The sequence below is a fragment of the Temnothorax nylanderi genome, unplaced genomic scaffold, assembly GCF_030848795.1.
Source record: "Temnothorax nylanderi isolate EJ_2023f unplaced genomic scaffold, tnyl_v1.0 TNYL_tig0028_pilon, whole genome shotgun sequence".
NCBI lineage: Eukaryota > Metazoa > Arthropoda > Insecta > Hymenoptera > Formicidae > Temnothorax > Temnothorax nylanderi.
The window spans coordinates 1,439,231-1,452,504 of record NW_027249090.1 but is presented as its reverse complement, the minus strand read 5'-3'; the positions used below and the strand labels follow the sequence as shown (position 1 = coordinate 1,452,504).

The 13,274-nt window shown below is 34.2% G+C and overlaps 2 protein-coding genes across 2 annotated transcripts; both read right to left on the bottom strand.

Annotated features, from left to right (window-relative positions):
- Nucleotides 1-60: 60 nt before the first annotated feature.
- Nucleotides 61-6,242, bottom strand: LOC139770317 (protein fem-1 homolog B). Its single transcript, XM_071702214.1, has 10 exons — nucleotides 5,587-6,242; nucleotides 4,102-4,279; nucleotides 3,817-4,034; nucleotides 3,378-3,718; nucleotides 3,138-3,298; nucleotides 2,738-3,042; nucleotides 1,306-1,535; nucleotides 1,114-1,230; nucleotides 912-1,018; nucleotides 61-822 (listed from the first exon to the last, which is right to left on the bottom strand). Exons 1-10 carry the CDS (start codon nucleotides 5,731-5,733, stop codon nucleotides 665-667), a joined length of 1,962 nt encoding a protein of 653 aa, XP_071558315.1. The 5' UTR covers nucleotides 5,734-6,242; the 3' UTR covers nucleotides 61-664.
- Nucleotides 6,243-7,580: 1,338 nt separating this feature from the next.
- LOC139770316 (uncharacterized) lies at nucleotides 7,581-13,043 on the bottom strand. The gene is made up of 8 exons (XM_071702213.1): nucleotides 12,579-13,043; nucleotides 12,259-12,459; nucleotides 11,987-12,158; nucleotides 11,556-11,901; nucleotides 11,054-11,482; nucleotides 10,603-10,969; nucleotides 10,087-10,451; nucleotides 7,581-9,967 (listed from the first exon to the last, which is right to left on the bottom strand). Exons 1-8 carry the CDS (start codon nucleotides 12,720-12,722, stop codon nucleotides 9,829-9,831), a joined length of 2,163 nt encoding a protein of 720 aa, XP_071558314.1. The 5' UTR covers nucleotides 12,723-13,043; the 3' UTR covers nucleotides 7,581-9,828.
- Nucleotides 13,044-13,274: the final 231 nt, after the last annotated feature.

Here is a 13,274-nt window from a genome sequence, read left to right as displayed (position 1 = left end):
AAGAGGAACAGCACGTGATCGAACGATACGTGCAGAAAATACGTCTTAACTCACACACAATTTGCTGTAGTTTGAAAAGTTTATTTAATTTGATTTCATTTATCACAGTAATTACAGTTAAAATCGATGAAAACGAAAAATTGCAAAAAGTTGAATGCACAATAGCCGCTAATTATTTAAACACTTTGTTACGCAGCGACTATGTAGCGATACTACTTACCGTCTATAAAGTACAATATTTAATATAAAAAGACAATTCTCAATATATACGTGTATCGTTGAATAGGAGCTTATACATCATAAAAAGTTTCACGAATCGCGTGATAATTTTTATACAATTTTATGTAATTTTATGTAAATTGCACGTTAGTATCTCATGAGATATCTAGAATTCTGATTTTATATAGGATATATCAAATTATTGTGCAACATACAGAATTTTAGAGTATTCGGACATTTAGCATATTTTTTTGTACAAAAATATTAAGTATTACGGCTGCGTTCGCTTTGGACGCTTTCGTGCTGAAAGTATAACTCCATCTTTTTTCAACATGTAATGAGCAATAAAGATGGACTGATGCTTTAAGCACGAAAGCGCCCAAAGCGAACGCAGTCGTACATTGTACAAGAAAATTTCGATACTTCGTGGTAAATTAAAGGCTTGTCAACTCTGATTAAGCCCAGGCCCATGAAGTTCTATAAAACTTTCGAGTGAACGTGGAACATTACCACGATAGGGCAGGTCGTAAGTCTTAATTGCTTTGGCTGCCATACACGTTAAAGACAATTTGGTCTGAGTACGTAATATTATTTTAGCTACACCTGAAATAGAAATTGAATATCAGCCAAGTAATTCACATGTGAACGCAACAACAAAATACGCGAATCGATAATGAAATCTGTAAACTTACCCGTGGTAACCGCATCGTACGGTGTATATCCTCTATTATTTACAGTATCCATATGCGCTCCAGCTTCTATAAGATCTATTATAATTGAATGTAAGGTCGCAAAATCGCTGAAAAAAAAATATTACAGAATTATCAAATCCGTATTAGTGTAAAATTAATATTACAGGTAATATTGTAGATAAAATTGATTTTAACAGCACACCTAATTGCTTTACTGTAACCGACAATAATGTGGAGCGGTGTATTTCTTTCGTTATCCATTGCGTTTATGTCAGCACCGCAATGAATCAGTAATCGCGCTGTAGCTGCACATGGAAATCTGGAAACCAAGCAAATAGTTTGTGTAACGCGACCCCGATTGCTAATGCTATTTTAATATTGCATTTTGACATACTTGCACACGTCATTAGTGTGAAAATCGTCGACGGGAGTTTCGGCATTCACAGCAAGATGTAATAGAGTCTGCCCGTCTTTCAAGCATACCCGTAACGCACATAATTTATGCACCAGATGATGCGCCTGTGTTAAATCCGATTCATCACATCTGTCTCCGTTAAGTGTCATCAGTTTTGTCAGAATCGTTAGAATATATAGAGTCGTTGTAATATTCGATTCCATCTCTTCCTATGCAGAGATTTCTAAATATGTAGAGATATGTTTCTGTTTGTTATAATAACATAATATATACATAGTCATATACATTAATATCCATTACATCGGCATATTCATAAAAATACTTTATGATCTATGATTTATAAATTCTTTTTGTTTCTTTTTAGTAGATACAATAAGCAATTGAACTGTCATTAGTTATGTAAGTGAAAAAATACGTTCTTTAAATATCACAGGGAAACATATTGAGTGCAGATACACTAATGCATTCGATTATAGTGTTAAATATAGTCCATAGACAGGGTTGGGAAAAATAATGCAGCTCAGTGATTCTTTAACATGATTGTTTCTTGCCTATAGTTCTTCGCTGGATCTAACAATAAGTGTAGAAACCAATCATAATAAAGAATCTGAGCGTCACCGAGCTGTTGTGTCTGCTGAACGCAATCTTTGTATCGCCTCCACCTTTTCGACGGGGCCACGTGATGTTACGTCTCATTTTTGGCATGTTGAGACGAATTTCAACAAGTCGCGTAGTGAGACGTGTTCTAAAGTGTTTCAATACGATACGATTTCAATACGATACCTTAGTTCTCGCAGTCCAATTAAACATGGCCCTTAGTCGTCTCAAGCAAAGTCGTGCGCGATTACGTGTTCTGCGATACGAGTGATTTCTTGGATGAGGTAGACGCTGTCACGCCACATGATAATATATAACTTGTAATTCGTTTTTCTTTATATATTTTATTCATTTTTCTTTTATATTATTTTAAGCTAAATATTTAAATTATATTAAAGTGTAAATTAAATTTAAGTTTTACCAGAATAAGAAACGACAGTAAAGAACAAAAAAAGAATATTTACTTCAAATTATATGTTTAATATATGTATATATATAGTATATAAAGTTAGTAGATATATATCAAATTTTGAACCTTATCCTTTTACTAAGATAGAATTCTATGATACTTTCTATTTATAATTATCGCAGAAATTCGTATATATTCTATTAATGTAAAAAAAAAGTAATGAAAATAGTAACGACTCGTTGGTTTCTGAGTAACGGTTATAATGACGAGTTACTTTTTTAAATCGGTAACGAGCAACGATAACGAGTTATTTTTCAGGAAAAAGAATGGTAACGGTAACGAGTTACTTTTATAAAGTAACTTTCCCAACCCTGTCCATAGACCAGTCTCTTTTATTGAACTTACAACAAATTGATCGATGTCATCCTTGGAATCTGGATTCTGGATTTTGACCTTGTTCCTATGCAACTCCGTTACGCTTGCCTCCAGAACGTTTATCACTTGAGAAATATCTAGATCGACACCCACGTGTATCATTTGCGAAAAGACTTGCGCAAATCGAAGGAGGTCTGTCACAATGGATATATCATTGAGCTGTCTCAGTTTCAAAGCGTGCAACCACAAGTCTATACATCTGTCGAATCTGGCGTTATCCGCAAATATGGCACCTCTGAATACTATAGGATGTGGCAGTTCTGGATTATGGAGACCTGATAACCAAACAGTATTACTTTTTTGTAATGAAAAAAAAAAAACAAAGTGTAATACAGTTGTATTTTATTGGAAGTATCAAACACATATCTACCTAATATTCTCTCCCGAATAGCGAGCGATTCCATATGTATGGCATTAGGATTGTCTTTGATACTTTCTAATTTTTCTAACGTCTCGCATTCCTTCCAATTCTCATATGCTTTCACAGTCGAACCTAGTTGCTTATGTACAATATTATCAGTATCACTATACCTAGGACGTGAGAAAAATACGTAATAAAAAATAGCGATTCGGTAGGATAAAAACAAACGACGAGTGTTGTTTCTCTTACCTTAACTCCATTGCCTTATACAGATACATGTATGCTTTAGTTAGACAATAATTATCCTTATCATTAGCGTATGATGCTCCGAGTAGCTCATAAGCATCTATTACTTCTTCCTTCGTTACTTCTCTCCTTTGCACTAGATATTCAACGACTTCCGCGCGCGTCCGCTCGGCAGCCGTTATTAAAGGTGTCATGCCGCTCACATTCTTCGTCATTTCCGTTCCGTACTTCAGTAGCTCGCACACGATGGCACTGTGTCCACATTCGGCGGCAAAATGCAACGCCGTCGCCCCGCAATATGCTTTCTTGTTCGGATCTGCCGATTTGTCTAATAGAAAATTAACCTAAATCACAGTTCGAAGAAATTTAGAAAAATTTATACAATAATTGCACATATTAAATAATGACGTTCTTGTATTATAATCTTTATAAACATACTCACAATATCCAGGTGTCCCTTGTACGATGCTATCATGAGGCAAGTGTTGTTAAACATGTTGGGAATATTTAAATCTGCCTGATGATTGATCAAGTATTTAACGATGTCCAAACGTCCATTAAAACACGCCGCTCGAAGAGGCGTAGAGTTAGTCTTTGTTGGATGATTGACGTTTGCTCCTGCCTTCACGAGAGTTTTAAGAACGTTCAAGTGTCCGGCTCCTGAAATCGACATGCTATTGATGCTGCAAAACTATTACAACATCTTATTTAAATATTAGTCTTTTACCTGCTGCAGCCCAAAGGGCACTGGCACCTTCAATGACGTATCCGTTGAATTTAACCGTTCCTTCTTGCTCTAAATCAGGCTTAAACTTGTCGAGCAACATTCTGACTACCTTATTATGTCCATAACGCGCGGCAACTATTAAAGGTGTACATCTTTGTCCATCATCTTCTAAGACTTTCTGTAAATATAAATCCAAATACTGTTTCACAAACTGCATTTTGCAGAACTTGAATAGTTACAAGTACCTATTTAGTACTTATTTGTATCACAAATAATTATTCAAGAATTACATACGTTATATACTTAAATTCTAAAATAACATTTAATAATTGAAATTATATAGTACTTTATTTAAGGATTTGTAAGATTAATAATTGTATATAACAATATTTGTAATATAAAAAGAATCTAAAATTTTATGACCTGTATTACTATAAATAGCATCTACAGAAAGTTTTCTTTGTGTATGCATGTCTAAATAAGTGTTGCAAGTTGTCCTGAATAATTCTTTGTTGGTATCAGTGTGTTGGTAAAGTGCTACATTACAGTTAACCATATTGCAATAAATAAAAACTATATTTTATTAAATAGCATAAAACTATCTGTTTATTTTTCATATTTTTGAAAAACTTGTTTTTATTTTTTCCCTAAAATCTTAAATCAGTGTTTACATACAATATTAGTAAGTCTAAACAATTATTGAATTTTACAACATATACATAATTTTTAATTAAGTTAAGTTAAATATTTTAAAATTCTTTGTTTAGTTTTCTGGAGAGAATTAATTTTAAATATCGTAATCACAACCAAAGGTTAAATTACAAATCATACTTTTGTTCCTTTATCCGAGTTAAATAAAAACGTAACAAATCCCTTGTAGTTCAATTACTAAACCATTTGTTAATAAGATAAGATGCAATTTGCAAAGAATTTATATCAATTAGCATGCTTTTACTAAAGTGTTTAGCATAGGCGTATAAATACCTTATACTTGTGTATATGCTTACTATAAATTAATATATTTACCAGTAATAGAGTAAATATATGTCTAAGGGTAAATATATGTCTTTCTGTTTTTTTCCTAAATTAAATATTTGTTTGAAAATATCCCAAATTAAAGATTATTTCTAATCAATATTCTTAAATTATTGTACACCTATTATTAAAAGTATAATTATTGAATTTTATGCTTTTAATATAACGTATTATTTCGAAATTATTTTAAATGCCTTATCTCCATGTTATTCTTTTTCTGTAAAAATCGTATAATCAAGTATCGATAATAATACGAAAAAAACAAATTACAGTCTATATATAGCGCTTATCGCAAGTGCAAGTTCCTGAAGACAATGGGCAAGATAAGAGTCGATTAATCAAGCGTTTGACATTTATTAGAACGAACAGTTGATCGACGAGTGCGATTTCACGAGTGATAGAAAGCGGCGCAATGAACGAAAGGTGACGCAACAAATAAGATTTTCTTACCTGGTTAATCAGATAATTAACGTCGACGTCGGACTTGTCGTTCAGCAAACTGTAGAGCGCGATCGCCATTCCGTCCCTCGCCGAATAATAAATCCGCTTGACCAGCGACTGCTGGGGCTCATCAATTATCTCGCACGCGGTCTCCATCCTCGCGCGGCTCCTCTCGTTCTCGCGAGAGCGCGAATCGTGCCTCGGAGCCCCGTCCGGAGCAACGTCCGAGGAGAAGAATCAGCTGAGGCCACCCCGAGACGTGGTAACCTCAAAACTCATGATCTCATATCCCTCGCTCGTCGCCAGCGCGCGGAAAATACATCGCGCGCCGTCACCGCCGCCGCCGTCGCCGTCGCAGGCCGCGTTCTATTTTGGGATCGCGTTGCGCGCAAAAATACAGCGATTCCGAATGCAAAAATAAACCGCGACAAAGCGGTGTTCCTGCGCGGCGCCGCGGGCAGCCCCTTTGTCGCTAAAACATTCACGTCGAACGCCGGTGCGCGGCCGCCGAACCCGAACCTTGTTTTCCACGAGCGCGGTTTACCGAACGATTTTCATCTGCGATTTGCGATCCGTCGCCGTCGACGCCGTCCGCAGCTGTCCGTCGCGATCCGACGTTGTTTACGTATTCGAAAGGACGAGCTTATTTCCGATCATGCGGTCACTGACGAATCCGAGCGCGCCGGACACGTCACGGAACACGTCATGACGTCACATGACGCAACAACGTGGACGAACCGCGATCGACGACGATCGCTTCCTCGCGGAGGAGGTGTTGATTGGCGTTTCGACGCGAACGGAGTTGCAAATTGACCAATCACGACGCAGCGTTCACTTTCGCCAGCAGAATTTCTCGGCGGCAGCGAAAATTCACGTGATAAAGATCGCAATTGCGATTTTCCACGCAATCTTATGTTTAAGATCGTCTCAAATACGATCTCGAGATGTTGTATAATCATTTTATTGGCAGGATAGAATTTAATTGTCTGAAATTAGATTTAAAATGATCTTGGTTCAAATTACGAATACCGCTTCTATAAGTAATGTCCATTTATATTAATGCAGATTAAGTTTTATCTCGGTTCAACTTACTTTTTAGCATTTTCCAGTTCTAATGTTTATTTATACTAAAGTAGATTAACTTCCCAGGTAGCAAGCACTCGTCATTTTGACGTCAAATGACGTCAAAAGACGTCAAAATGACAGACTTTTGACGTCAATTGACGTCAAAATGACGAGTCTTGCTACCTGGGTTTAATCTCGGTTTATAACTCTTACTTTATATCTTTAATTCTTAGTTCTGAAAATTAGAATTAGATAAAAAGTAAGTTAACCTTTAGAGGCCGGGGGTGGTCGAAATATCGACTACCCAAAAAACACAAGCTATTTGATGTTTTCGGGCAAAATTTGTGTGTTGAATAAGGGAAAAATAGTAAAAAAAAAAAAAAAACTCTTCAAGTCCTTTTCCCGGCCTCTAAAGGTTAAACCATTGATAAAAATGGACATAAATTCTACCTCGGCAAGAGACAGAGAGAAGTATATATATCGCGGTTGGCGATATCGCAACTGATGTATATGCGCGCGTATTGCGCGAAAGTGCGCAGATATCGTGACTCGCGAAATTTCAACCACGCGATGCACAAAGACCGGAGATGACGGGAGATGGGGTTTCTCACGAAAATACATCTTTCGCGGAACTTTCGACGGTAGTCGAATGGAACTCCATGTACACACGTTAGCACTTGAGCCGAAAACTTCCAGACTTGAAAATTTATTTGTATATATATAGTTTATTACGAACTTCTATGTAATTTATTAACTTTTATAAACGCAAAATATCGAATCGTGTAGACTATTTCTACCGTAAGCAGCTCGCAGAATTTGTTTTTGATTCGGTACTTGTCGCGGTGTAATTAAATTGCAATTATTTTAACAAAGTCGATTCCTATATCTCTATTGTTTCCAGACATTAGTAGATTTATTCATTTACCTAGCATCACACCTAGTAGAATTATCCATTTAATTTTTGTTATGACTTTTATACAATTTTATTGTATAACTTTGTACACATAACATTTCTGTAATACATCTGTCGCTATGGTTTTCATTCCGAGTGCACACATATGCATATATGCCTGCAAACGCTCTCTTTTATTATTACTTATATATACATATATATTAACGCATCATTTATTTTCATAAAAACTATTACAAGACAACTGTAAATATATATATATATATATATATATATATATATATATAACTGTAAATAATACACGTCTATTTATTATAAAATGTATATTTTCTCTTTTTGCTTACTTACTCATCTACATATATCTTGTACTCTTTCGTGCAAGATGGTAAAAAATTATTATACACGGGCGGCTGACTGTCACGGACGCGACTCAGCTTAAGGTAATATTATTAAATAATCGAGGTCGCTTTGTGAATACTGTTCTCTCGTCGATCACCTTGGTATGTACGATCACAACATCATTTTCAGGACATGTAACTTCTTGACGCGCGCAAGTCGCGCGTATTTCACGAGATTGATACCTACCGTGAGATTCTATCTACAACACGCCGCCCTTTAATCTCTCACTACCAATGAGATTCATTAATGGCATACAATTTCAGATCACATTGCGAATTTGCGATAAAAGTTTCTGATACTGCAATATATATACATACTGATGCTACACAACCATTTTACAGATGATTCCTGTAAACCTCCAATGTTCTTGAATATCCATTATGTCAAATTTCCAGATATTCATTAAATTCCTTATTATTTCTTGTATAAAGTTATGTATAAGACAGTAAATGTATGTGATGTCATATGTAGCGCGTTAAGAAAATATAATTTTTTAAAGAAAAAAGATTTCACAAGGGAAAGCTCAGAATTGAACTCCGCCGATTCTGATGAAACTTGGCAGGATTACAGAGAAAGTTCCCCCTAATGTAATGGTATCCCTATTTAAGTGCCGACGGTCAACCGTTTTCGAGATATTTTAATAATAAATTTAGTGGTGCCTTTAGAGTAGAGTTTATTAGGACACGCACAGACGAGTATTTGTGTCGTAGTGAATATGGTAACTGGACTTTTTATATGTTTTATGATAAAAATAATTATCGTTGATATAAAAAATAAATTATTTTAATATAAAAAATCTATATTATATAAATTTTAATATAGATAGTCATAATTAAATAACGTATAAATAAAATAATTATGAGGGAGTTACTATATTCATTACGCCACAAATACTCGTCTGTGCGTGTCCTAATAAACTCTACTCTAAAGACACCACTAAATTTATTATTAAAATATCTCGAAAACGGTTGAATGTCGGCAGCCAAATAGGGATAACATTACATTTGGGGAAACTTTCTCTGTAATCCTGCCAAGTTTCATCAAAATCGGCAGAATTCAGTTCTGAACCTTCCCTTGTCAGAACCCATAAATAAATATAATACAGCGCATGCGGCATGAGATACATTAGATGTACTTCGTTCTATTTTTGTTTTACTTCATTGATGTAATTTCTATTGTAATTTTTTCTCTGTTGAGGAATGATATCTACTTTCTAGAAATTCTATTTTTTTTTCGATCTAGGATTTTCCTTTTCAGTATAGATATCTTCTTGTAACAGCAAAAATGTCAATGTTAATAAATGTTTCGATGTCTGGATATTGCAGATTATTTGGATATTCAAGGAATATTTATAACCCTCCATTGCTCTCGTATGAGGCAAATGCTCAGTTCACATTTTATATTTTTAATTGCATAGATGTAGCATAAAAGTTGACTCTGAAACTTTCTGACTTATCACTTACAACCTTCTAGATTATATTTGTATAATTATTTTCCAAAATTTTATTAGTACAATTTTTAGATTAGACTTTGAAAATGTTAATGCGCGATATATCTGAGCGCAGCGCTCATGGTGAGAACGAATACGTACAGTCGACGCACTGTTGCCAAATATAAGCTTTAGTGTGACGGATCGATGTCTCATCCTCTTGTTCTTACAAGACTGTGTTGACTGAGAAAACTAGAACAACGTCGCACTAATACAGTGACACACATACTGGTGCGGCGCTCATACGAGAGCACTAACGTTTGTTTGCTGAATAAAGATAATGGAGGGTTGAGAATACGTGTTAAATATGCTATATAGGATATTTTATACACATCAAGAGTTTGCGTGCAAAAATATCCCATGTATCTCCGTGTTAATAATTTACAATTCATCGACGGTTTTTCCACTTCATATCCTGCTGATATATATATGACATATATTCCGCATGTCTTCGTGCATTTCTACGGGCAAAAGCTCGTCGAAAATACCAGTCCGAAGCGTCAAGTTGCTTTTTATACTCATGAAATCTGCCCAAAAGATATTTTTTTAAACATCGTATTTATTCGTAAACATATTAAGTTATTTGAGCGTATATCGTAATATATCGTAATATTACATAAAATTATGTCTTATTGGAAATTAATACCTTTTGTTGTCACTCCTTATTTGGCCCTGTCTGTATTTGTAAAATGCCTTGTTTCTGTCTGTATCTGTATAATGCTGATTATCTTGCTTCATTGTGCAACTATCGAGCGAAGAGTGTTTAGATTTATCACAATCAACGGTGTGTTCTGATATATGATTCTTTATTTTATTCTGAGAGGATATATTCTCTCCTTCATAAGTCGCTTTGCCATTAACGATTTTTTTGGTGGAGCCATTCGATTTAAAATATTCTTTTTTCCTTGGTCTGCTTTCTCCTTCTACAGGCAAAATTTTTGCAGAATCTCTATGATCCATAGTCTTCTTGCTATTTGTATGTTTCTTATGTTTATAATTCTTTGTCTTATGCTGAAACAAATTTATAATTTACATTTAGTGTATGAAACTTTACGCATTATTCAATCTAATATATTTATCATTTTATGTACACAAATTTTTATTCACATACAATTTAAAAACTTATGAGAAATTAATAATGTCCCATAGATTTATAACTTACATTTGATAAGGTGTCAAATGTGCTCGTGTTAAGATTAAACTTTGGACAATAGTTAGTTGAAAGTGGACACGTATTTTTCAGCTGCATTAAGATGTTATCAAAACTATTTTTTAATATGCCATTTTTTGATATTGTATTTGATTGTAAGTAATCGTCTTTTCTTTCATCCTTAACCGACTCTTTATCTTTATTGTCACTTTCATAATCCTCAATCAATTGTTTTAAAAATTCATTATCAGAAAATATATTTTTCAAGTGGTGTAGTTTCTTGCTCAATTCACGTCTTAAGTTGCTTACATTTTCTATTTCCTTAGAGCGAAGTAACTGAGCAGTATTATGTATCTTATGCCTGGCGTTTTGCACAAACCTGTTATATAAAATCATTTAAATACACAGTAATAATTTACAAGAAAAATAAGAAAATTGGATGTTATGGCTCACATATACTTACTCCATAGTAGATTTGTCTACATTTTGCTTCTTATTTCTTTTATTTTTAAAAGAGTTCTCTTTATTATCATGAATTCTATGGCTATTCTGTTTATCATACTTTGGATGCAATACTGTATCATCAGTTTTTGTAATCTGTTCCTTTATCTTTGTATCATCTTTTGTAATCGTTCTGCTATCCAAATTTTTTGATGTATAGTTCGAGAAACAAGACTTGTCATAATCTTTAAACATCTGATTATTCTCGGTCAATTGTTTTAAAAATTTATCATCGGGTAATATGCTTTTCAAATGACACAATTTTTTATTCAATCTGTGTCTTTCTTTAGCATATTTATTGTACACTTTTGATGTTACCTTGCTCACTTTTTCTGCTAAGTTGGAGAGAAGTAACTTGGAAGTAGTATACATTTTCTTGTGCTGCAAAAAGCTGCAAATAATATAATAACTTAAATATATAACAATACTATTTAGAAATAAATATCTTCGTATATTATACTTACTTCGAGACAATAGGATTGTACTCGTCTTGTGTGTTATTGGTAAGTAATATTAATGTATCATAAAATAGTTTTGTATTGTTTACAATATCCAGTGTCTTATTTATTTTATTTTTAAAAGAACTATTATCGTCATAAATAAACGCCAACGATGATAGTACATGTAGAGATCCTTGAAGTTGATCCAATGGATGTGAGGTAGAATTGAAAAATTCCTTGGTAACCACGATAGGCTTATTACTTGTTTTATTAGAGGAATCAGTAATCTCGAAAAATTGTGTTAAAAATTGCTTCGTAATTTTCTTATCAGCTGGAATATGTGCTTTAATTTCATTCAGCATAGTTTTCACTAAAAATAAATCAAGATGCAAATAATGAATCTACAGCAGTAAATAGTGGATCTTGGATCTCTTCTAAAATTATGTTTATTTTACCATCTGTCAATTCCTTGCAAGTATTAACAATGTTATGACTTGCAGTCCTGAGACTTTCAGCATCGACTCCATCTGAGACTGGGCAGGTTTCAGGAATTGTGAAAAGATGACTAAGAGACAAGCCGATAATCATACCAAGTACACAAGCAATAAGAATGTTCCATATATCTTTCTATAATAAAGAGATTTAAATCCTATTATCCAAAAGAACATTAAAGATATTTATAATTTTAGATAATAAGAGATGAGACTAAGCATAGTTATTATAATACCTGTCTACTTATTTGCACCTCCAACATTTGTGGCGACTTGAGTGGCTTAAATTGACAGATTTGGGAGAGATTTGTATTAACAGCATCCGTATCGCTCTCCGTTATGACTGATATACCGTCGGATATATCCTCTAATTCTGCATTTGTAAACGATACTTTATTATCACAATCTTTCATCTGTGCTGTCTCGTTATCCGAATCCTTTAAAAACATAAAAATATGTTAAGCGTCTCGTTGATTCGGTTCTGCTTAAAAATTATTTCTATCTGCAGTATTGAAATTCTGATTACAGTATATTTTACAGCAGTATTATCGCTCACCCTCTGTATCCCTGATGACTGAAAACTTCCATCGTCGTCACTTTGACTGCTAATCCAGCTTAATTTGACCCACTCTTTCTCCTCTCCATCCAACTCTACCTCTTGTACATCAAGACATATCTTATTAATATTTACGTCATCCATCGTCCGTCACGTAGAAGTCCTTTCTAATATTTATCGAAAGAATTAACACACTGCGAACTGAAGTAACAAAATCCAAAAATTCTCGAACTGAGTCACGGTACAAAATACATTTCACTGAATATGTGCCAAATTTCAGGCACTGACACCATGCTATATCTAGTATATCTCAACGATTAGTCTATAATTTATATATTCTATATATTCCACGATACGATCCAGATTCCGTTTACGCAGCAGGTCCACTATTGTGGTTTACGTCAAGAATAAACAGCTTTGATCAGGAGACACTCAAACCTCAAACTGGTTTGACTGTTGACATTCTCGGCGCAGAGAACGGCGAAGAATAAACAATGGTCGCGTTCAGGGGTATCAATCAAACATGATTGGTTCTTACTCATAGATCCAACTAGATTATACAAGGCGGCTATTCAACAATTTACTCCGATATAAATATGAAACGGCCGAGAATAGCATTGACGTAAGACAAAAAATCATCAAGTTATATATACAAATATATTTAAATATAAATTTTAGTAAACCGTATGATCTAAC

Excerpts from the sequence above, each read along its gene's own strand:
- LOC139770317 (XM_071702214.1), bottom strand. The coding sequence starts at position 5,733 with ATGGAGACCGCGTGCGAGATAATTGATGAGCCCCAGCAGTCGCTGGTC. Across the intron at positions 3,719-3,816 it reads ACAAGGGACACCTGGATATT|GTTAATTTTCTATTAGACAA; the intron begins GTGAGTATGTTT and ends ACTGTGATTTAG. Across the intron at positions 1,231-1,305 it reads CACACTAATGACGTGTGCAA|ATTTCCATGTGCAGCTACAG; the intron begins GTATGTCAAAAT and ends CTTGGTTTCCAG.
- LOC139770316 (XM_071702213.1), bottom strand. The coding sequence starts at position 12,722 with ATGGATGACGTAAATATTAATAAGATATGTCTTGATGTACAAGAGGTA. Across the intron at positions 12,159-12,258 it reads AGGTGCAAATAAGTAGACAG|AAAGATATATGGAACATTCT; the intron begins GTATTATAATAA and ends TCTTTATTATAG. Across the intron at positions 9,968-10,086 it reads ATAAGGAGTGACAACAAAAG|ATTTCATGAGTATAAAAAGC; the intron begins GTATTAATTTCC and ends TCTTTTGGGCAG.